This window comes from Podarcis erhardii (assembly GCF_964252035.2).
Source record: "Podarcis erhardii genome assembly, chromosome: 10".
In the NCBI taxonomy this organism is placed as follows: Eukaryota; Metazoa; Chordata; class Lepidosauria; order Squamata; family Lacertidae; genus Podarcis; species Podarcis erhardii.
The window spans coordinates 32,644,070-32,668,121 of NC_138500.1; the positions used below are offsets into that span (position 1 = coordinate 32,644,070).

At 45.4% G+C, this 24,052-nt stretch overlaps 1 protein-coding gene and 1 long non-coding RNA gene across 4 annotated transcripts in view; both read left to right on the plus strand.

Annotated features, from left to right (window-relative positions):
• Nucleotides 1-23,680, plus strand: part of LOC309350657 — a 144,809-nt gene extending 121,129 nt beyond the window's left edge. The window contains exon 2 of the long non-coding RNA XR_014160477.1: nt 20,171-23,680. This is a non-coding gene — a long non-coding RNA (uncharacterized lncRNA). The remainder of the gene's footprint in view (nt 1-20,170) is intronic.
• Nucleotides 209-23,680, plus strand: SEPTIN3 (septin 3). Of its 3 annotated transcripts, none has more exons than XM_081877607.1 (10): nt 209-1,148; nt 9,885-10,076; nt 11,429-11,557; nt 13,024-13,105; nt 13,759-13,896; nt 14,690-14,807; nt 14,929-15,024; nt 15,933-16,032; nt 18,980-19,031; nt 19,300-23,680. In XM_081877607.1, exons 1-10 carry the CDS (start codon nt 224-226, stop codon nt 19,433-19,435), a joined length of 1,968 nt encoding a protein of 655 aa, XP_081733733.1. In that variant the 5' UTR covers nt 209-223; the 3' UTR covers nt 19,436-23,680. The 3 variants fall into 3 exon arrangements, with proteins under 3 accessions (XP_081733733.1, XP_081733732.1, XP_081733734.1); XM_081877606.1 differs by having other exon boundaries at nt 219-1,148; nt 15,936-16,032; XM_081877608.1 differs by lacking the exon at nt 209-1,148 and adding an exon at nt 2,964-3,384.
• Nucleotides 23,681-24,052: the final 372 nt, after the last annotated feature.

Below are 24,052 nucleotides of genomic sequence, written 5' to 3' on the forward strand. Positions count from 1 at the left end.
GGTGGGGGTGGGTATACGTCAAATGTATCATGGGTATACAATCCTCATCTCTCAAATCACATTGGCTGGGTAAAGTATTGAGTATTTTGTTGCCAGGACAGAGCAGTTGGATCGAGTTGCTTTTTTATTTTCATTTTACAGAGCTGCCGCCACTGCTGAGTGCTTTGCATCAACCCTTCCTTTGGTTTTGTTATTTTAGGAAACACGGAAGCAGCAAGTGCCCATGATGGACAAGGACTTTGCTCCTTCCCCACACAGGACCCGAAGATGTATTCCAACCTTAGGAGCCTCATCCAATCCCAGCCGCATCCCAGGACACATGACTCGCTCCCTTGGAATTGGGGGACTCTCGGCTCTCAGCCCCATCTTGAAAAAGGAAGCCTGCCTCAACTCCTTCAGGCAGGACCCCACCAAACAGCTCCCTTTGGCAAAAGGCAGAGGGATTCCTAAACCTCAATCGAGGCTTGGGCCCCCAAAGCCGCCTCGTTGCCCTGATGGGCTCCTCTCCTCATGCTCAGCTCCTACCACCTCCCAGTCTCCTCACTGGACAGCAGCCAATGGTTTGGAGGCACGTAAACTAAGCTCTCTCTCATTTACTCTTCAGAGGAGCACCAATGCCCCTCCAGCTGGTCGGCAACTCCTCTCACACTCTATGGCAACAAGGAGGGAGTTCCAGAAGGTTCCCTTCCAAAAGGAAGCATTGGGAAGAAAAGAGGAGTTGCCTTCACCAAGCCATCTGCCACTGTCCGGATTACAAACCTTGTCCCAAAGGGTAGCTGAGAATTCAGCTGATATGCAAACCACTCTTTGCCTGGAAGATGGAAATCATACCTCAGATGCAGGCATGCCAGGTTCCCAGAGACGTTTGGCCCCTGCTAGCCCACCACCATCTCCTCCCCCTCAGCCACTTCCCAAAACCACAGAAGATCCCACAAATTCACCCCTGAAAGAAATGGTTCAGGGGGACTTTGCTTCTAATGACAGATATGGCATCCCCAAAGGCATCGATGTGCCCCAAGGCTTAGCTGAATCTGGAAAGATGTTACTTCCCTTCCCTCAGGAGTGTCTTGAGGAGCATGCTCTGAACGGCAACTGCTTCATGGCAGATTCCACGATGTCTCCTGTGACAAATACAACTGGGTTTGAATGTAAGTCCAAAAGTGGTGTCTTGTCATGTGTTTGCTTGTGTGTATGCAGCGTGAGGGGTTCTCTCTTCTCGACTGCTGAGGGGCAAGATGCAGGGACTTAACAGGGCATAATGTGTCATGAGATAATATTCTGATTCTACGTTGTTTCATCAGTTTGTGTCAGTCTCTGCTAAAGCATAAAACCAGTCAATACCAGTTCATGCAGATTACTATTATTTTTCCATATGATTCCCCCATTCAAGCAGGAGAAACCCCAGTGGAAGTAAATATACAAAGGTGCTTTATACTGACATTGATTCATGTAGGCCACTTCCATCTGCTGCAGCTGTCAGTCACTCTTCATATATCTTTCCAGCCCTGCTAGCTGTCAGGATCAATGGTATAATGGTATAGGAACCAGGTGGGTAGGGGCCTTTTTGCTGTTCTGGGCCTTTTTTCAGACCCAGAGTGATGATGTCATTTGCCAGCGTTTCACTTGCTCTGGCAAATGAATGAGGTAAGAACAAAGCTTTCAAGTGCCATCTGCCCCAACTGCAATAAAACATGTCTCTCCCGTATCGGTCTCTACAGCTGCAGCAAGTGCTTTAACTCTCCAACAGTTTGACTTTACCCTGATGGCTCACTCTTCCATTGTCTCTTGAAACAGGCAGATGGCAACACACAAGTGACATCACTGTTGGTTACAGATTAGCACAGTAGGAAGCTCAGGAGTGAAAGGAATAATCCAGTAGAGGCTGGATGCTTCCTTCCTTTATTGGGTTTTCGACTGTTTCATGCTAGCAGTTTAAAGCACAACACTTTTTTTTTTTTTTTTACAAGATTGCTTGCATTTCTATTGCAAAGCTAGAGGTTGCATTGAAGGGGTGCCATGATGAGCTCCTGCTCTTTGGAATTTACCACGACATCCCTGGTCTGTACTGGTGGTCTGGAGGCAAATAGGCAGTCCAGCAAGGATAAGCAACCGACAAGCAATTCAAAAGGCATTCCCATTGAGGTGCCAGGCCAGTGTGACATCAGAAATTGTGTACCTACTGGCTTCTAGCTTCCACCAAGACCACAAATCAAAATCCATTGTCTGCATCCTATGACACTATTTCCTGGACATTTGCTTGAGCACTTTTTCAAAGGGTAGCCATTTCCCACATTTTCCCACTTTTGTGTAGGAAACATTGTGCGACTTGTGCATCGCTGCGTGTGAAGATTGCACGAGTGTGTATTTATATTTCCCTGTGTGGTCATGGCTTCCCATGCAGCAAAATCCAGTTTTGAGAACCACTTCTATGTGGGTTATGCGTTTTATCTTAGGTGGAAGTGTTTTTCCATGCGTTGCAGACCTGCTTCCCAGCTCCCCAACATCTCCAAGGCATTTGTGCTTTGCCATGACAAATGCGCAGAGACACACACAGATGTAGGTGCCTAAAGGCACCGGGAGAGACATCCTGTGTGTGCACTATGCACACTGACACAAAGACAGATTCTCCTTGCCTGGGCTGACATGCAGACCGTTTCTGGCAGACACTCTGTGCCTCCACATAATGGGTTACTGCTTCTCACCATTTCTAAAAATGCATGCTGACGACCGTTTTAAATGGGGTCCAAGTCATGAATGCTTGCTAGCGAAAGACCCAAATATAAGACTGAAATGCCTAGATGCAGGCACACACTTTCCTCATTTCTTTGGCAAACGCTGCTGCCTGATGAAAGAGTTAACAATCCCTTTTCATGAAGTAGCTTCTTGTCTCTAGAGATGCTCAGCAGACAGTGGCATATGAAAGCTGCCTGGGAACAGGGGAGGAGAAAGGAGGGCGGAGAGGCAAGGAAGCAAGAGTATATATGTGCGGCGGGGAGGGGACAGTTTTCTGGCTTCAGCTAACCCATTTATCACAGTACCTCCCTTCAGGAGCCAGCACACATTTCCATGCCCACCAATCCAGTCAAGGTCTCCCAGATGCTTGGATGATCCAGCCCTTGATCCTGGGAAGAGAGGGAGGCAGAGTCTGGGGGAGATTTTGCAGGGATGTTTAATATTCAGGTCACGTGAACATGGCAGTGGCGGCATCAGCATCTCTGGTTATCTGAAATATCCATTGGAGAAGGAAAAAGGAGAGAGAAAGAGAGAGACACATAGGGAGAAGAAAGAAAGAAACGCAATCAGACTCTCAGAGGCAGCTTTTAGGCAGAGGGAAGTGAAGAGAAGGATCATATTCCAGAGACAAAGAAAGATTCATGTTCAAAGGTAGGTGGTCCATGAGGATGCTTGCATGCTCTTATGGGTCTGGCAGGGCTCAGAGATGCAGGAGGGATGCTGAGATCCGGCACACACTCTCAGCTCAGCAAGACATTTGGCGTTTGGCATGGAGACTGGCACAGGCACTGCTAATCTTGCAAGGGAGGATTGTGGAAAGGGAAAGCAGCATTTCCTGCTCCTCTTCTTCCATCTGGTGTCAAGGGGGAAGCAGGCAGGGCAGCTGCGATGGTGCATCAGAGACACTGGGGCTTTTGTGAAGGCGCACATTAATTCCCAGCTGGCTCAGAGGCGTGAGCTGCCTTGCAGCTGGCTTGGCTGTTGCTGACCGCAGGCGATTCTTGCCTTTCAGTGGCATGGATGTGTGTCATATTGGAAACCTTGCTCCAGCATTGTGGAGTGGACCACGGGTGGGGTGATGGCAGGGAACCAGAGCTGGGTGGAGAGGCTGTTGTCTGTGGGCCTTGACTGGAGTCCTGTGGGATAACGGGTGGGGAGAGAAAGTGTCAGGGCTGGGGTGGCTGGGGAAAGGAGAGCAATGCTTGGTGAAAGGGGAAGAAGGGGTGTGGTGATGTGGGGGCTGGGTAGCAAGCACAAAAGGGCTGTAAATTAAAAGGGGGAGCAGGGTAGTGTGGGAGGCTTGAATGAATGAATCAATGAATGAATGGATGCAGTGCTAGGGGGATGTGTTAATAGCAGGAGCTGTCATACAAGGGAATATGCCCCATGTCAAATAGCTGCAGCTATTGTGGCTGTGTGCACACCACACATTTAAAGCACCCCAGCCCAATGCTCATGGGAACTGTAGTTTGTTAAAGGTGCTGGGAATTGTAGCTCTGTGAGGGGTAAACTGTAGGATTCTTTGGGGTGGGGAAAATGTGCTTTAAATATTCTTTGACTGTATGGTGTGTGCACAGACAGCCACAGTTGTAGGTGGAACAGTTCTAGTCATCTGAAAAAAGAGTGCAAATATTTGAACTACACAGTCTTAAGTGGTTGGAGCAAATGCATCCTGCCTTTTAGCGGAGCCATTTCATGGGGACCTGGGCAGTTCTCTTATTCAGAGTCAGACCATTGGTTTATCTAGCTCAGGATTGTTTACCTTGGCTGGTAGTGGCTCTTCAAGGTCTTGGGTAGGGGCCTTCTCAATGCCTACCTCACTGGACTCCATGGGCCTTGATTTGGAGTAAGACATTTATAGGATTACCTGAATTAATCTTTTTAAAAAGGGTATTGGATTCACATCCTCATGGAAGTAGCATCCTTTGTGAAGATACATGAACCTTGCTTTGGATGATTCACAATCAGCATCCATGTATCTTCACAAAGAGTGATTCCCTTCAGAAACATTCTCTGCTTTGTCAAGAGCAGCCTTTTATTATGTTCCAAGGTTGGGACTTAGGGCTCATCCACAATTCTGCTCACCTTATTGCTTTCCCCTGGGAAAGCTCACTGAATCAGAGCGCACATCAATTGGGCTTCTTCTGAATTGATGTTCGCTCCAATTTAGCATTGAAAATTGGGTTTCCAAGGAGAAAGCAGTGGGGTGAAGGAAAAACCGCTTGGATCCATGCTTTCTAGGCAGGGGATGAGCAGAAGTGTGGAAGATCCCTTGGTGTTGAAAAACAGCTCTGCTAGCCAGAGCTTGGTGAGTCTGCACAGCTTTGTGCAGTTGTGACCTACTTGAGAATGGATTGTCTTAAAGCTACCTTCCCCAACCTCGTTTTCTCTAGATGTTTTGGGCTACAACTCCCCTCAGCCCCAGACAAGATGGCCAATGCCCAGGAATTATGGGTAGGCTAACAACATCTGAAAGGGCAATAGGTTGGCCTATCCAAAGTTGTTGTTTTTTTAATAGGATGGGTGTGTGTTGGAACAAAGGTCCTCTCCCCGGTGTCCTGGAAACAGCACCTGTATCTTCTCTTTGTTTTCTTATGACAGAGGGTTTAAAAAGACTGCTAACTAGAAAGCCACATGCAAACTATTGCAATAAGAATAGTACAGCTCTCAGGGGAGGTATGCTCAGTGCGTTCCTTTTGAGGTCCTGTGTGTGGGCGCTTTCACAAGCTGCAGTGAAAATGGAGCCAGATCCCCACTGAAGGGCAGGCAGCAGAACTGGAGGTGTATTCCATCAAAGCTGGTTGTTATTTTGCTCCATAGAGTTACTCAGACAAAGGCAAGGAAGGCAAGGGGTGAAAGAAATGCCTTCCATATCTAGACTGTAGAAAATAATTACATCAGGGGTTATTGCTTTAAAATAAAGTTACTAATTACCATCTGGCCCTAAGACAACAAAAGGGCTGCTGCAAAATTCTAGAGATGTGATTAAATGTGTTGACCAGAGGGAATATACAGTTCAAATTCAACTAGCCCAATTATCAACTAGCCCAACCCTTGGGCAGCAATTTTCATCAGGGTTGAAAAATGTTTTGCAAAGGAGAACAATCCTATTTTTGATACGATCCTTAATATTTTTGATGCCTGAAGTAGAAAATCCAAACAGTGTCTTGAAGATATAAAAGCCTGCTGAATAAATGATAATTTGCTGCCCCAAATCTGGTGCTTGAAGCAAGCCACTTTGGCCTGTTTGATGGTAGAACTAGCCCTTCCTCATTTTAAGCTGTAATTCTGGCAAGACAAAATGTGTACCTTTATAAAACTTACAGATCACCCAATCATGTCGGATTATCAGTTTGGAATCCTTGTCTCGGGGCCTTCTGGGGTTTTGCTCAGAACTTCCATACGGGGGTGGAGCAGAGAGGAGGGAAAACTCCAATTTTGGCTCCTTTCTACAGCCCATAATTTACCAAGACAAACAGACAGAAGGAAATCCTCTCTGACTCCCTCAGACTCTGCTGCTGTTGTTATGCTGGTGCTATGGAAGGAGGGGATACGTAACTGAAATTCTCATTTGCACAGCAAATTATTGGGGCAACAGCAAAACTGGGGCAACCACCGCTGATTTGGGGAATGGCAAGGTAGAGTAGTGTGGTGTAGTAGTAAAAACGTTGAACTATTGCTGGGGTGACCCAGGTTTAAATACTCTTTCCACGGTAAAGCTGTTCCTAATTCATCTCAAGCCAAGGTGTGAACACCTTTGCATAGGGCAAGACATCTGGGCCTCATCAACACCCCCCTGGTATGTGCAAAAACAGAAATGAATTGGAACTGCACAGCTAGGGGGCAAAGAGCTGTGAAATGCACCCAAAACCCAACAACTTCGCTGTCTGAAGGTGGTGAGGCGGACACCTCTTTAAAGGCATTTGCAACAATTAAGGGACCAGCAAGCACCTATTGTAGGCTCAGCAGCCACCAGTTACCAGCACCAAGTAGAAAACACTGTAACAGATTCCAGAGGATGTAGAGGAAGTTTTTTGTGTTTTTTTTAAGGAGGGCAAGTTCACTGCAGCAGGGAGATCCTTGGCCAGGCTTTGCCTGAAAGAAAGAGGAAATCTTGGCAGAGGTAGAATAGACTGGAATTCTAGGCAGCTATTCAGAATAAGAACAGTTCCAGTCTAAAGGGCTGTGTGGTTACCCAAAGGATGCATGAGAACAAAGAGCTGCGTGGTCTACCAGGAACTGGCATGTGGAAGGAAGAGGATCTGGGCCTCAGGGATGCTAAAAAATAGTGCTGATCAAGACCACTCAGCTTGTGGGCCTGTGTATTTTCATCCCACAATGCTTTGCAACAGGTGAGCCACAATTAGTGCCTGTTGACACGTATTATTATGTGTGCATATTATGAACACGTATTAAGGCAATCCTAAATAGAAGAAACTGCAGTTCTTAGGATTGGGCTGTTGAGAATGCAGCACAAAATGGTTTAAAACAAAAAGGAAGGAAGAAAAAGCAGCAAGAGCTTCTTATGTTTTGTCAAATTGCTGGAGGTTTTCATAGCCAGCAGCAGCTTCAAGAAAGCTCTTAAAAAGACAACAGGCGCCTCAGGGGATATCCCATCAGTACAAAAATCACAAACCGATTGTGAAATGTTAAATGAGAAACTTCCAGTGAAGGAGAGCTCACTTTGGCTCTCACATCCTTGATCCGGAGCTTGCTGATTCTTGGAGAAAAACCTGGGTCACAAGCTATCTATGAAATCCCAGCTGCACATTCAGTGGAAATGGCATTTGGAAGTGGTGGCTGCTGGGATAAATGAAATAATTGCAGTATATCTTCTTCTTGACACTGAATGTCAGATAAATTAAGGTGGAATGATGTGTTGGATCTATCAAAAGAACTCTGAATCATAACCATGAAAAATCAGTGATTATGAATGAGTGCAATCCCATTACTGCCATGGATTCATTGCAAGGCCATGGGCAGTAGCGGTAGTCATGATGCTGTTATGCTTTCAGGTGATAAGCGCTTTGCACATATTATACAGTAATCCTAACATTAACCCTATAAAATTGGCCAGTATTGTTGTCCTCTAACTTCAGATGAAGTTCCAGGTTTGGTGTCTTCTGCTTGGTCTTCCTCCCACATCAGAATAGACCTCACTGACCTTGCCTGGTGGTGACTGGCACTGGCAGGAATGCTATGAGGAGTGGCAGGTAGTTTGGGGCCACCATGTAAATTTCCCAAAATGCCTCATGGTTACACTACACCAGGTGCATTGTGGGAAATGGAAAGAGCAGGTGGCTGCCAGATTCAGCTGCCTGTCAGGTGTCTGTGCGCAGGCAGAGAGCACAACAGGCATCCACATAGTGGTGGGCTGTGCCAGGGCCCTGGCAGCTGCATGAGGATGCCACGTGCTTCACTGAGGCTGTGTTTTGTTTAAGACCACCTAGCAAGTTCATGGCAAAGATGAGATTTGTAGCACAGTCTCTTAGGCACAACACAGTGCTGAGGTGTTTCTGAAGGGCTTTCTCACCCCAATAACTTGGCACCAATACAAAGCACTAGAGGCTGCTGGCTGTTTGACACAACTGGGCATTGCTGTTGGTACAGGGTGTTCTATGAGTGGGTAGGACCAATTTCTTAAAGAGTGTGACAGTCTCTGTGCTGGAAAGATCCCAAAGCACTTAATTCTCATTTTGGGTGAAAAGATGTCAGTCTTCATCAATCCCTTAAAAAGAGATTTTTATTTTTAGTGGCGAAAACTCTAGCTAAATGGGTCCTTTCTGTTCTGGGAGAAAGAGTTATTAGATACAAACTAGAGACTGGATTGAATGGAAATGTTTGTCCCTTGGATCCTTACCATTGTCAAAGCAAAGTAGTACCTTTTTTCTAGTTTTCCTAAGGAGTGTGTGGATATTCTGATGTTTCGATGAGAATTGCTGAAAGGTAATCGGCTGTGGTTTATTAAAAGCTTTGAATTTCAGCTGCTTTGTGGGAGTGGGGGGAGGGACCAGGGTCATGATTCTGCAAGGCCCTGTTTTAGTATTTGAAGGATTTTCTGTTTTCAGCCTGTTGCTATCCGCCACATGTAGTAGGGGATGCTGTGGACTGCAAATCAACACTATCAGTCAGTATATAAGGAACTGTTGTTACCATGATGTGATGGTATTTCTCACTTGTCAGATCTCATGCAGGGTGCTGTACCCTGCAGGCCTGGCATTAGAGTTTGGTGGGCTCTTGGCATGGTGTTGCTGCCAGGCTCTGTGCCTGGTGCCATGCTGCGCTGCCAACGTAGGTTCCACTTCCCACCACAATATGTCACTGCCATGGCCATGCTTCATGGGGTAGACAGCCCTGCCATGCATCAAATGGCTCATGCAATGACAAGAAGATAATCTGTAAAAGCACAAATGGATAGAGAAAAGGGCCTTTGAGGAGGAGCTGCCTCGATTTGTTCTTCCCTTTCCCAATGGAAATGGAAGCGACCCAGCATTTTTCTATGAAATATACTGTTGTTGTTTTTTCTATATTTTTTATTAAATTTTCTGTTTTACATTTTAGAATATTCATTTAAACGCCCTTAAAATATCAATGACTTCCCCCCTTCTCTTTCCATGGTTCATTTTGCATAACATAAATCCCTGCATATTTTATATAAACTAAACCATTCAGTATTCCATTATTACATCCATCAAAACTTATTTACTCTGTTGAATTTATCTTAATGCTGCCCACGTTTTCAGATATACACAATTTTCCTCCATATATTCAATAAATATTTTCCAATCTTCTTTAAATGTATATTCTTCTTGTTCTGTTATTCTATATGTTAGGTCTGCAAGCTGCAGTTTAAGTTAAGTTTAAGTTGCCATTCTTCTTTAGTTGGGACTTCGCTCATTTTCCATTTTGGGGCTAACGAAACACAAGCCGCAGTAGTGGCATACATAAATAACCTTTTTTGAAACCTGGGAATTTCCATCTGAATTACCCCCAACAAAAGGACTATGGTTTTTTTGGGAAACTACTTTTAAACATTTTTTTCAGTTCATTATGAATTATTTCCCAATGCTCTTTTACCCTACCACAGGTCTATCACATATGACCTCATTGCATCAGTAAATATACTGTTTATTTCCTCTCTCCACTTGCAGGGCCAGTAGATACCAAGCCTGAAGCAGCCATGTCTGAGCTGGTGCCAGAGCCGCGGCCAAAACCAGTCGTGCCAATGAAACCCGTTGGTATTAATTCCAATCTGCTGGGCTACATTGGGATCGACACCATCATAGAGCAGATGCGCAAGAAGACCATGAAAACTGGATTTGACTTCAACATCATGGTTGTCGGTAGGAAGGGTTGGATCCAAGGATCTTGTGAAGGGAGGCTTTGCTATGAAGCCAGGGGGCTAAACTGGGCAGCTAGTTAATCAGCTTGATTGCTCTTGAGTGTCTGTTTTTAAAAAGTTAATAGCCAATGTGGTGGGGAGGACAGCTGGACGGGGCTTGTGGTGTAGAAGGGTATGTTTGAGTGTGTCTAGAAACTAGTCTCCTGTTGATATTCGTTGCTCCACCCACTTTTGCTTCTGGCCCCGCCTACCACTGGCATGTGGCCTTAGAAGGTCGCCCAGAAGCTAATGAACCTTCAGGTTGGAAAAGATTCCCCGTGCCCAGTACAGAGGAAGGGCTATAAAACCCTTTCCTCTCACCATGGTTCAAATTGCAATCTGACTCCACAGCATGCAATGCAGGCAACTCCCAATTTACATGAGGGTTATGTTCCGAAATCACGCATATTTGAAACACCATGGAAAAAGTCTGCAAACACCCTCTGGAAACCCTCAAAAAGCCCTCAAAAACTGACAGCACTTACCAGACTGGCAAGAAGGATGGCAAATTCGCCAAAGTCCGCCACAATCACTCCAAGCTTTTCTCAAACTCCAAAGCTCCACAGGCTTCATCAGTTGGTGCAAGGGCTCCTGGGATTGCTAGGTGCTGTTCTGTGCCTTTTTGCCCTTTCTGGGCTCTTTCAGGGCCATTTTTGCCATTTTCAAAGACTTCCAGGTTTGGCATGATGCGTGTGAGCATGGTGGCGCATCAACTGGACATGCGTAAATTGGGAGTTGCCTTTAGAAGGAAAGCTTCCATTAACCTCAATACAGTGGTACCTCAGTTTTCGAACATAATCTGTTCTGGAAGACTGTTCAAGTTTTGAAACGTTCGAAAACCGAGGCTCAAAGGGCGGTCTGCAAATTTAACTGAGAAAATTGAGAAACACCCAGCGGAAGCCGTTCGACTTCTGAGGTGTGTTCGAAAATGGTAGCATTTACTTCTTGGTTTTTGGTGTTTGAGTTCAGAAACGTTTGTCAACAGAGACATTCAAAAACTGAGGTACCACTGTACTACCACTGTTTAACAACATGAGCCACGACCTGAGACAAACATGGCCTGTGCACAGTCTGCATGCCTACCTTGCCACATCTACCATCACAAGAGCATCTCAAGGAAACCTTCATTTCATTGGGAATGACTGCTTGTGCTCCCCATTATCTGCTGATAGCCAAGCTGGGAAGCCATTGTCCTGATGAGCTCTTACTTTTATACCAGCCAGTGCCTTCTCAGCTCCCAGCAGCCGGGCTATAAATGGTTCTGCTGACTGGCTTGAAAAGGCTGTGGTGAATCCTGTATGCTTCTTTTAACAGGCCAGAGCGGACTGGGCAAATCCACACTTGTGAACACCCTCTTCAAATCCCAAGTCAGTCGCAAGTCTTCGGGCTGGAGCCGCGAGGAGAAGATCCCTAAGACAGTGGAAATCAAGGCCATTGGGCATGGTAAAATTGCCTAACGTTTACATCAAAGATTGTTTTTAGGAGAGGGAAAGTAGACCTGGGGTGTTCCAGGAAGTAAAGCCCAGGCTGGCAGAGGCCTAGGAGACGTCCATATGTTGCAAAGGACTTGTCTGAATGACACCTGAAGAATCAGTCTGGTCCAGTGCACAGTCCAGTGTGCCATCCCTGCCTGTACCATCTCCAGGAATCTCTGTGGAGATAGCCTGACATGCATAGCCCAAAATTGTGTGGCCAAGTCATAGATTTTAACTGGCTGATCAACCGTTCAATGTTGGCCATGTTGTGACTGCATTGGGAATGCTGTCCCTGCATGGATGACTGGGAATGGCAGAGGCAGAGAATGCATATTGCTTTCATGTGATGAAGCCATTTCAGTTGTTGTCTGAATTGGTCCAGAGTTGCTACAGTGACAGTGTCCATACGGTGACAGAATATGTGGACGCTTACTGGGACTAGCGTGAGGTTCAGTTAGAATGTCCATGTGTTTTACAGAGGACAGTCTAAGAAGTGCTTTCAAAAGACAGTCAACTCTTTGGAAGTGTATAAGATTTGATGAGATGTCTGGTCCAAGTCCAGTCTAAGGATGAAAGCTATAGGAAGAAAGAGCAAGCTGCCTTGGAGTTGTCCAGAAGCAGTGAGCACTTGGGAAGCAGACTGAGCAGGCCCATAGGTCTCCTGGTTAGAGTCTCCCACCTATGATGAAATGCAGTGTATTGTGTTTATTTCTAAATTTGCATCTGTGCATATAAATTAGCATATGCCAATTGCATGAAAACGGTGTCCTCTTTTAGTAATAGGCCACCCTGGAATCAATAGGCCACCCCAGGATCAATGTGTGTAACCTCTTGGACTTGAGGATATGTCCTTCTAGACAAAGACATGCCCCAAATTAAAGATCCACTTATAGGGCTTATCCACACTTTTGCCCTGGTCTCTCAAGGCACAGGTCCATGCTTTAAAGCTCTGTGTCCGAGTACCCTTTTTTGGCCCTGGAGCTTTCCATGCAAAACCCACTCTTTATAGCTGAAGTACAACAAATGGCAATTTGGGTTTTTCCAAAAAAAGAGCTCTCAGAGATGCAGCTTCAAACATGGACCATGACTACAAAGAGCAGTGGAAAGGAAAGTGTGGATAAGCCCATGCTGGAGAGATGCCATACAGAAACAGGCCTCTGTTTGGATCCAAATTTATAGGGTTCCCCCCCCCCCTGTCGTCTATTGGGGATTGTTGCAAAGGGTCCAAGCTCTGTTGTGCTCCCCTTCCACCATCAAGCTAGATCTTGTAATGTCCTAGACAAGGAACTTTATTTCTACAAGGGCCACATAGATCTACATGTTCAAAAAGAGCCTCTCCTTTCCTTGCTCAGTACCATGTAAAGGCCTTTATGCTATCATCTCTATAAAAGTGTTCAGTTTTGGAGGAAGATAACTGTAACATTTCTCCCCCAGTTATTGAAGAAGGTGGTGTCAAAATGAAGCTCACAGTTATTGACACCCCTGGATTTGGTGACCAGATCAACAATGAAAACTGGTGAGTGTTTTGTTCCTTCGCTGATTCTCAGTCTCCTCCCTACTTTCTTTTTCCAGCATGACTTAGCATAACTAGATGAAGGGAGCAGGACTTAAGATGGGTAGATATTTTTTTTGCTCTGAGGCAGACTCCTGTCCAGTGTTATTAGTGCCCAAGAACCCAAGATAGTCTGCACCATAGGGATGGTAGTGTTACCATATTTACCAGTCAAGTGCCCGCTGTGATGCTTAATACACAAGGATAAAAATAAGCTACAAAAACAGACCTTGTGCCACATTAAGGGCTTATGTTGCTCAGCAATTCCCCTAGGTGACATTAGGACCCACTAGTGGGGCTGCAGGAACCCTGATTGTTGCCAAAGTGGGGAGGAGTAGGGAAAGCATGGGTCTTCCAAAACCAAGTTTATATTGAAGGATCCTCTTCAAGGCTTGGACTCACTGGCAGCGGAAGGGGGATGCAGGGGGTGCGGTCCGCCCCGGGTGTCATCCCTGAGGGGGGCGACATCGCCGCCGCCACCCCCGATGCTCTCCACGGGTGGCACCCCCATGGGACGCTGACCACCCCCGCCCCCCTTGGACTACTGACATTGCAATCTAGTTTCCTTGAATATGAGATAAAGGTATGTCTACCTCTTTTCTCCCTGACCCTCCTAGCTGGGAGCCCATTGAGAAATATATTAATGAGCAGTATGAGAAGTTCCTGAAGGAGGAGGTCAATATTGCAAGAAAGAAACGGATCCCAGACACGAGAGTCCACTGTTGCCTCTACTTTATCTCCCCCACAGGTCACTCGTATGTATCTCATCCGTTCTGGTGCATGCTCATAAGACTGGGAGGGAAGGGGCGTGGGAGGGCCCTGGGGTGCTAAGTGAATGAAACAGGGATCTCCATAAACTGCCTGGCACCATATGCAGGGTGCACAAGCTTCCCCTGACAAGCCACGCAGCAGACCAAGGTAATGATGGGGTAGCCATGGGGCTGCGCAGCCCTAATAGTACCTGGTATCTCTTCCACTTTTGTGCCATAATGAGAGTGTGCTATGTCGGACATCCCTCTAACGTTATTGATGAAAATGGAGTTCCAGAAAAGAACATTTCAACCATTGCTTGTCTATTCCTGCCATAATTGGCAGGAAGCTCCCATGAACCTATATTCTTAGGTTCACACATGCATTGTTATGGTTTTGCTGGTTGTTAGGAAGCTGCTACCAGTCATGGTTTTTCAACAAGTGTCTACTTGGCAAAATTTGCATCATCTTGTGTAATGCTCAGACGAGATTCTGTACAGCAGGATGCCTTTCCACCTTGCTTCAATTTTTTCCATATTGAAGTCTCGCTCTTATCTCTTTATCTTTACACTGAATGTATCCAGTGGGTTTTTAATGCTATGACTATGGAGGAAATTAAGAAGTAGAGATCCAGAGCTATAGATGAGAAAGACTCTAGTTCATTTCCCCCTTTCTAACCTAGAAACAGAATAAAAACGGGAAGGGGTTTAATTTTGTGTATGCTAGGAGCAAGACAATATGCTCTTCTTCGTTAAAGATAGTGGTGGATTCTTAATAGTCTTTTTTCCTGGACTGTAGCTTAAGACCTTTGGATATGGAATTCATGAAGCACTTGAGCAAAGTAGTCAACATCATCCCAGTTATCGCCAAGGCAGACACCATGACTCTGGAGGAGAAGACTGAGTTCAAACAGAGGGTAAGTATCCTGGGAAACATCCAGTAAAAAACACAAACACACAGTCCTTTAAGTGTTGTGCCAGGAAAACTCTCTCTCTTTCATAGCTTTGAATTTTATTTTATTTTATTTTTCTACCCAGGTCCGCAAGGAACTGGAAATCAATGGCATTGAATTTTACCCCCAAAAAGAGTTTGATGAGGACCTTGAAGATAAGACAGAGAATGACAAAATCAGGGTAGGATGCTTATGATTGTGGAGTAGATTTTCTTGTTGAGATGCTGGGGTAACTTGAGTCCAGTGTTTTCTTCTTGGTCCTCGTCATGCTTGATGTGAGTTGGATGTAGTAAAAGTTGGCTGAAAACGTTACAGCCACTATGGAAGCATAAGAAATGGATTCTTCCAACTTTATAACTGTATACATTTATATTTTGTAGTTCCTGAGGTGAGAATTAAGCGCTTTTGAGGGCTTAATTAAGAGTTAATGTGGGGTTCCTGTCCTCACAAATGTTTGTTTCCTATAAGTTTACATGGGACTTCCTTCTGAGTAAAAGTAAAGGTAAAGGGACTCCTGACCATTAGGTCCAGTCGTGACCGACTCTGGGGTTACGGCGCTCATCTCGTTTTATTGGCCGAGGGAGCTGGCGTACAGCTTCCGGGTCATGTGGCCAGAATGACTAAGCCGCTTCTGGCGAACCAGAGCAGTGCACAGAAACGCTGTTTACCTTCCTGCCGGAGCGGTACCTATTTATCTACTTGCACTTTGACATGCTTTCAAACTGCTAGGTTGGCAGGAGCAGGGACCAAGCAATGGGAGCTCACCCCATCACGGGGATTCGAACCACCGACCTTCTGATCAGCAAGTCCTAGGCTCTGTGGTTTAACCCACAGCGCCACCCGCGTCCCTTCCTTCTGAGTAAACTTGCTTTAAATTTCATTGTAAAGGTGTCAACAGTCTAAAGAATTGGAATGCTGAAAAGAGTATAGTGGGAAGGGCCAGCATGCATGTCTGCTAGGCATGGGGTTTGGTAAGTGGGACAGAATCAAGTATGCAGCAAGCTGGGGAAGAAACACAAGAAAGGAAAACAAGCAATTGTCCATACGTGTCACGCAGAGAAGCAAAGTCATTTCATTGGATATTTTCAGCAGGAAAGTATGCCATTTGCTGTGGTGGGCAGCGACAAGGAATATCAAGTGAACGGAAAAAGGGTCCTGGGGAGGAAGACACCCTGGGGAGTCATCGAAGGTAAGCTGATGCTGATCCTACAGTTTCTGGCAGTTAAATTTTTAGATTGCCAATAGGTTGTAGAAGCTAAAATGGCAAGGTCAACATTCCCAGCAGGGAGCCTCAGTATGGTGCAGCGAGTGTTTCTGGTAGAGATGTCTCGCTTTGTTGCCAGTTGTGCTCCCTGGAATTATCAGCCACCATTTCTTTCTCCTGCAACAGAAGCTGTTTGCCAGTAATGATCTGAATGAATAAACAATGGATATGTTTATCAGAGTTGCCCATGATGGCCCAGTTTGCACATAACACATCACATCAACAACAACAAGTTTATTAAATTTGTGAGGTCCATGCCTTTACACAAAATACCATAAAACATTATTAAAAAGATAGACAATAAAATTATAAAAATAAGCTAAAATTCATGCCATGCTGTCCCGGCAAGGAAACTACCCAAAAACCCCCACCATTCAGGAAAGAAGATACAGCAACAGGTTAGGAGAGCAATGGGAGGGACCTCAGCATTTCATCCAGGAACCATACCCTAGTTTTCATAGCACGAAACACGAAACCAAACCACGGCTTAGTGCACTCCTCCCTCAGTCCTCCTCCTGGGGCTAATATATGGTTTGCCTTTGCATTATGTCCAAACCTGAGCTCCTGGCTTGTCTGCCTCTGAAAAACCATGAGCAGTAAATCAGGAACAAACCTTGGCTACAGCTTGTGGTTTGTCTGGAGCAAAACCAACCATGAGCCCAGGTTTGGAAGCGAAAGGTAAACAGTAAGCCAAAGCATGGCTTAGCTTGGGTAGTGTTGGGACAGCAGGACTGGGGGAGGAAATCAGCAGCTATAATCTTCATTGCAAGAACCCACCTGCTTGTTTGTTTGCACTAAGCCATTGCTTAGCTTAGCATTAACTGAGTTAGCACACAAAATGAATGGGCCACAAATACTTTCAAGGCTGGGCTAATCTGGTAATGCATAAAGGTACCTAGAAAGATTGTAGACAATTCTTATATGAGATTGTCAAAGAAAGGCTTTATAGGTGTCTTACTGGATATGATTTAGACAGCCTGCCTTCAGGCCAGCGGTGATGGGACTCAGCTATACCGCTGCAAATACAGTGGTACCTCAGGTTACATATGCTTCAGGTTACATACGCTTCAGGTTACACACTCCACTAAGCCAGAAATAGTGCTTCAGGTTAAGAACTTTGCTTCAGGATGAGAACAGAAATCGTGCTCTGGCGGCGGAAGGCCTCATTAGCTAAAGTGGTGCTTCAGGTTAAGAACAGTTTCAGGTTAAGTACAGACCTCCGGAATGAATTAAGTACAGTGGTGCCTCGCAAGACGAAATTAATTCGTTCCGCAAGTCTTTTCGTCTTGCGAGTTTTTCGTCTTGCGAAGCACGGTTTCCCATAGGAATGCATTGAAAATCAATCAATGCGTTCCTATGGAAACCGCCTTCAGACCAGGTCTGGGGACAGTCTGTCCCCCGACCTCTTCTGAAGGCCGGCGGGGGGGGGGCGAAAGTCTTTGCTTCCCCCCGCCTGCCTTCCCGGGACAGCGGAGACTTCTCCGCTGTCCCGGGGCGATCTTAAAATGCTGGCGGGCGGCAGCGCTGCCGCCCGCCAGCATTTTAAAATCGCCCCGGGACAGCGGATGAATTCTCCGCTGTCCCGGGGCGATTTAAAAGCCCCCGGGAAGGCAGGCAGGGGGGACAAAAACTTTTGCCCCTCTTCTGAAGGCCGGCGGGGGGCAAAAGTCTTTGTCCCCCCTGCCTGCCTTCCCGGGTGCTTTTAAATCGCCCCGGGACAGCGGAGAATTCATCCGCTGTCCCGGGGCGATTTTAAAATGCTCCCGGGTGGCTTTTGAAGGCAGGCGGGGGGGAGCAAAGACTTTTGCCCCCCGCCCGCCTTCAGAAGAGGTCCAGAGGGCTCTCCAAGCTGCGGATAGCAGCCTGCTGCCCCGCGCGAGGGGCGCTCTGCTTAAGAGCGCCCCTCGCGCGGGGCAGCAGGCTGCTATCCGCAGCCTAGGTGGGAACTCTTCTGAAGGCTGGCGGGGGAGAAGGGCTTTTCTTCCCACCACCAGCCTTCAGAACAGCCTTCTGAATGTTGGCGGTGGGGAGGAAAAACCCTCCTCCCACCGCAAGCCCCGGGAACAGAGGAGAAGCGCTGCGCACCTTCCCCTCTGTTCCCGGACCTCCCACCGCAAGCCTTAGGACAGGTCCGGGAACAGAGGAGAAGGCGCGCTGCGCTTCCCCGCGGTCCCCGGAGATTTCCCTATGGGCTTTCGTCTTGCGAAGCAAGCCCATAGGGAAATTCGTCTTGCGAAGCCGCTAAAAAATCGGAAAACCCTTTCGTCTTGCGGGTTTTTCGTTTACCGAGGCATTCGTCTTGCGGGGCACCACTGTACTTAACCCGAGCTCCCACTGTAAAATGTTTTAAATGTGTTGTAAAGTGCAATATACAAATTTGACACTAGATGGCAACAGTGAGCCATGCCACAAATTCAATGTATTTTTCAAAACATTTTAAAAAAGCATTTTCACAGCGTTTTTTTATTTATGTGTAGATTCCACCATGGGGGCTGGTATAAGCAGGTGTGGAGTACTGGAAACGTATAATGAAATTGCTGTGAATTGTTTCACCTAATTCACTAGTTTGCTTAGACCAGGCATAGGCAAACTCGGCCCTCCAGATGTTTTGGGACTACAACTCCCATCATCCCTAGCTAACAGGACCAGTGGTCAGGGATGGATGGGAATTGTAGTCCCAAAACATCTGGAGGGCTGAGTTTGCCCATGCCTGGCTTAGACCAAATGGGAGAGCCTGAAAAACAACAAGCAAGCCACTTTTATTAGTGCTGTTTCAGGTGGAAGCTGGCCTTGATGGATTTCTCTGAGTTCTGTAATACTGTACCAGAACCACTGTTCAAGGCATGATTAATGTATTTCCCTTTATTTACAGTGGAAAATCTCAGTCACTGTGAATTTGCTCTACTTCGAGACTTTCTCATTAGGTGAGTCCATTGGTTGTTAAAAGGTGCTGCTTATTGAATTGAAAATGAATTTCTGGTGAGATCTAAATTGGAATAACAATGTGAGGTGTTTATGCTAGAACGGATGATTGTGCTGCAGCTCCAAGAAAGCCTTAAAAAAAAAAAAACACTTTAAAGCCATTTAAATCGGGACCTAAGGGCAACAATGAGTGCTCCTATACTTACGGTACATAATAGATTCCCCTGTATTTTTTTCCTGTATTCTCTGTCTTTTTCTCCTACTCCGTAGGACCCATCTTCAAGATCTAAAAGAAGTAACACACAACATCCACTATGAGACTTACAGGGCTAAACGACTGAATGACAATGGGGGGCTCCCCCCAGTGACCGTAGAAACAGAAGAAAACCATGAAAGCAACCTGTGAAGGACCCAGTTATCTGCCATTTCCGAGTTATAACCACTACTACCACCCCATCCCTTGATTTGAATTCAGGCCTCTCTTTGAAGCATGTGGAATATCCTTTGTGTGTGCATACTGGGGAAGAACCCCAACTTCACCCAAATGTCCCCATCTATTATTATTATTATTATTATTATTATTATTAATTATTATTATTTGAATTTTGTATTTTGTATTTTGCACAGCAGACTCTAGTCTTCCGTTGTATTCCAAGATTCAGTTGTGCATCCTGATTGTGGGGAAAGTTGAAGGAATTCTGAAAGTGGTGCAATCTCTGGGAGTCACGAGAAATACCCCCAAGGGAGATAATGAGATCAATTTGAGGATGTTGTATGCACTGTGGTGGAAACAGAGAGCCATATTTTGGGTGCGAGTTTCACAGGTCTGGAAGAGACTGGGTTGCTCTGCAGCTGTGATAGATGGTTTGTGTCGTAGGCTCAGTTCTCAGCATGGAAGCAGGAAAAATGGACTCAGACTAGATATCGCTGGCACAGTTATGTGAATTAAGGTGCAGTGAAATAAATGGGAGGGAATTTTTTGCCAAGTAAATGTGTTTCAATGTGCCAGTGTAAGAAAAAAGACAAAAAGACAGGATTTTGGCCATTTTGGCCCATACCGATGGGAGGCAAACTTGTTGAGTGAAAAACAAGAGTGGAGATTTGATTTGGGAGTATTAGTTTTCTTGGTGTGGGGTGGGAGCATTAATAGTGAGGAACTGCTTTCAAACTGCGCTTTAAACATTTTTGTTAAAGTTCAAGGCCACCCTTGTCATATCTGATATCTTGATTCTGACTGGCTCTCAGATTTGTCAGATCTGCTCTTTTAACAGAAACATTACTGTAATAATCCCCTTTGGATTGTTGCAGCAGCTGAAAACACCAAGAATGCAACATGTTCTAATTGTGCCTTTCCACTCTCTGACCTACTGACGAGAAGACAGCTTTCTGCAAAGCAGAGAGCCCCTTATGCTGGGAGGATTCCCCTCCCAAAGAAGATGTCTCCCTATCCATTGCACACTGAGAGGTCAAACAGCATGAAGAGGCTACTTGGGCAGAACACACTTGCCCTTGATTCCATAGCCTGGCATTCTTAACCTGACTTTGCTCTCTATAGGCTTTCCTTGGGTGGTCTAGGAATCAGCTTGATTGCAGATATGCTGCCAATTATTTATCTTTGGATATGTAATTTGGTAGCACCACCCAAATTCTGAGAATCACAGCCTTTGATTTGAAACAAGAGCAAGTGCCTAGGTTTCACGATGGTGGAGGGGGGAAATTTGTTAAGATGTTAATGCATCTGCAGAAGGCTGAGAAAGCAGAAGTGGCTTGTGTGGTACTTCTGGTGGTCAGGAGGACTTACATTGACCTTTGCAGGCCCCAGACTGTCCCTGCTCCATCCTGTTTTTGTTATTTTGTTCTGTCTCTCAAAGTGCCAGAAGTACTATATCTCAAAGTGCCAGAAATACCTAACTCCTTTTCAGATATTAATTCATAAACCTGTGTTCAAATTCAAAGGATCTTTCTGCCCAATATAATTTAGTAAAAAGCAACAACCGTGCCTCGTATTTTCCCCAGTTGGAACCAAGCCAGCTAACAATAGCAGAAGATACAATGCAGAATGGGGACATAGGAAGTCCACCTAGTTCAGTACTGGCTACTTGACTGCAGCTCACCAAGGTTTCAGACAGGACTCTGAGCTATAGCCCATCCTCACTGTAGATTATGTCACAGAAATGTAAATGGAATAAACTCTGTCACCAGCTCCATGTAATCCACAGTTTGGTAGTCACAATTCTAACAGGAAACTCACCTAAAAATCAGGGTTTTTTTACAGTATTTCCTAAATCCTAAAGATTCAGGCACTGGAGGATTTCCTTCAGAGTTCTATGGAATCACAGCGAGAACTCCAGGCAACTGCATATTTTTCTTGGTTTTTCAAATGTATGATATGCCATCTGGAATAGACCATTGTCAAATATAATGAACCGGTAGGAAGAGAAACATGGAGAGAGGTACACTGCAAGCTATTATAGCTGAGCTTTAGAAACCTGAGTGGCAAGCCCCAATGTAACCACCAAAATCTGGTCAAGCAGGGAAATGAGGGGCGTATGTGATTTTGTTGCTGCTGCAAGGGATGTTGCTTTTTGGAAATTTGGAGAGGACAGCATAAATAAGGACCCATAACTTCTTTGAGCCTTATCCCCTGTTTCTGATGGTGTCGAAATCCAGCCTATGAAAGAGCAGGGATGGTAAATGCTCCAAAGCCCTTCCAAATAGATTTTCTGCTGCAGGGACCCAGATCCTGTTGCTGACATACTGTACCTCAAGGCCCACAGACCAGGTAGAGCATCCTTTTGGAGCCTTGCAACATCAAAGGTGGGCACTTATAGCAATATACATTTAAAACAACAATTGATTAAAGAAGAAACATTTTGACCATTTAGCATTATTATTCTGTCTACTAGCCCAGCTTATTGGTCCCATGCTATTTAATCATTCTCCATTACTCAAAACATAAAAAGTATAGTTACCATGCTACTTGCACATTCATTTCAATAGACATAGGTGCTTATTAGCAGAGAATATTTTACTGAAATCCACTCAAACATGAGGATAGCAACTGCTGTCTAAGTTGATGCAGTGGTGATATAAGATGATAATGTAAAAAAATTACTGTATGAGCCAAAAGACCCTGGTCTTGCTCAGGCCAGTTTCAAAGTTAACTAATTACTGTATTTTACAACATTGCCACAGCACCAGAACTTTAGGACTTAGGGACAAATGATCTCATTCTTCAATATGGGCAGAATATCTGTCTGTCTTCAGTGCAGGCCCAGTCAATGAAATCCAGGTTTGCCTGAAGTTGAGGCAGGCCTTCCAATTTATTTCTGTGCATAAAATCTTCCTTTATCTAGCTTAGTCACTGAGAGGCCAGTGAGACTAGCAGGTTATAAATATGCCTAACCCTTGCATAGCTGAAGTCAAAGATGAAATGAGCTTACTGGTTTCAGCCTAGTCCTGAGAGAATTTTTGGAAACCTTTTGTGGTTTTCTGTAGCACAGCAATAATAATTGCCTGGCATTTTTGATGAACAGAGGTAAAATCATAGGAGTCCTCTATGGTTTTATGCCAGGGTAGGGGTCTTTTGGAAGATTGTTTGATAAAGGTTGTTGCAGCATTGTGGTAGTTAGAACTGTAAGTTTTTTTGTGTTTTTTTAAAAAACACATATTAGATGCTGTAATATAAAAGAACCATGTGAGACTAAGTTGGGTTGGGTAGTGGAATAACAGACAAAGACTCGGGGGAGAATTGATCTGCATGTGAAGGGTTGTATCCAGTGCTTTTTTTCTTTAAAAAAAATGTTTAGGGGTACTCTCATTTTGCTACTCATATTGAAATACTGCCCCTCAATGAGGCCAAACATAGATTCACAAAATGTTTAGGGGTATGCGTACCCCCAGAAAAAAAAGCACTGGTTGTATCAGAGATTTATGGCTGCATTATGCCAGTGGTTAGGCTTCTGTATCTGTGTGGAGGCCTCTTCAATATCATGTTGCTCTGTCAACATACATCAGAATCACCAGACATGGCATGGCATCTCTGGTAGTGTTGCTTTTGTCCATCTACAGTATATCAGCTCTGTTTAGCTTTGTTGCTCTCTGGGCAGAGGAAGCCTAGTGATCCTACTGCCCTTTAACCTGCCTCAGCATGACCTTGCCTATTGTGTGAGGAAAGCCCCAGCCATGGTGCTTGAATCCAGGCATATCAGCTGTTCTCTGCTCACATGCAAACGGCTGGTTGCATCCAATTCCACCGGACCTTCCTTTTATCTCACTTGTAATCAGACCACAATGCTGCTTATTTGTGAATCCTGTTTCTGTCAAGTTTTTCCTCTACACCTCTGGTGGCAAACTTGTCTAGGCAAGCATCAGCAGCCTTTTTCATTGTTGAACTATGCTCATCATGTCCATTTCAGCAAGCCACAGCCCATTAATGGTACATCAAGGCCATTTCACAGCCAGCAGTTTCTTTCTTTCCAGCCTTGCATTTGATGTACACCTAGGACTGGTGCACATGGGTCAGCTGCTACTTGGGAAGCACCAAAATGTTGCTTTAAGTGAAATGGAACGTTAGTTTTTCAGGGTTTCTCCAGAGGCAAAATGGAACATCTAGAATGTATGTGGCACTGTATGTATAAATGAAATGAATGGGCTGCTTCCTACAGACTCACAATCTAAAGGGAGGGGGGGGGGCTCATCCAGACTTGTGCCTGCCCCAGGCCTGAGCAGTTTTCCACTTGTCCCATGCTTCCTAGCCATGGGCCTGAGTGGTTTTGCCCTTGCTGAACTGCTTTCCCCTGGAAAATCTGCCCTTTAGCAGCAAAGCAGAGCCAACATGAGTCTGAAGAAAACCTGATTGATGTTTACTCTGATTCAGTGGTAAGGATCAGGTTTTCTCAGGTGAAAGCAGCAGGGCAAGGACAATTCTGGATGAGTTCAGGGAGGGATAGAGAGATGGAGAGAGGGGAGGGGGGAGGGGGAAGGGAAAGGGGAAAGGAAAGGGTCATTTATGTCCAGTGAG

Bases quoted from the DNA above. Each gene is read 5' to 3' on its own strand.
- SEPTIN3 (XM_081877607.1), top strand. From the start codon at position 224: ATGATGGACAAGGACTTTGCTCCTTCCCCACACAGGACCCGAAGATGT. The intron at 13,106-13,758 runs GTGAGTGTTTTG...TGACCCTCCTAG, and splicing joins CAGATCAACAATGAAAACTG to CTGGGAGCCCATTGAGAAAT. The intron at 14,808-14,928 runs GTAAGTATCCTG...TTTTCTACCCAG, and splicing joins AGACTGAGTTCAAACAGAGG to GTCCGCAAGGAACTGGAAAT.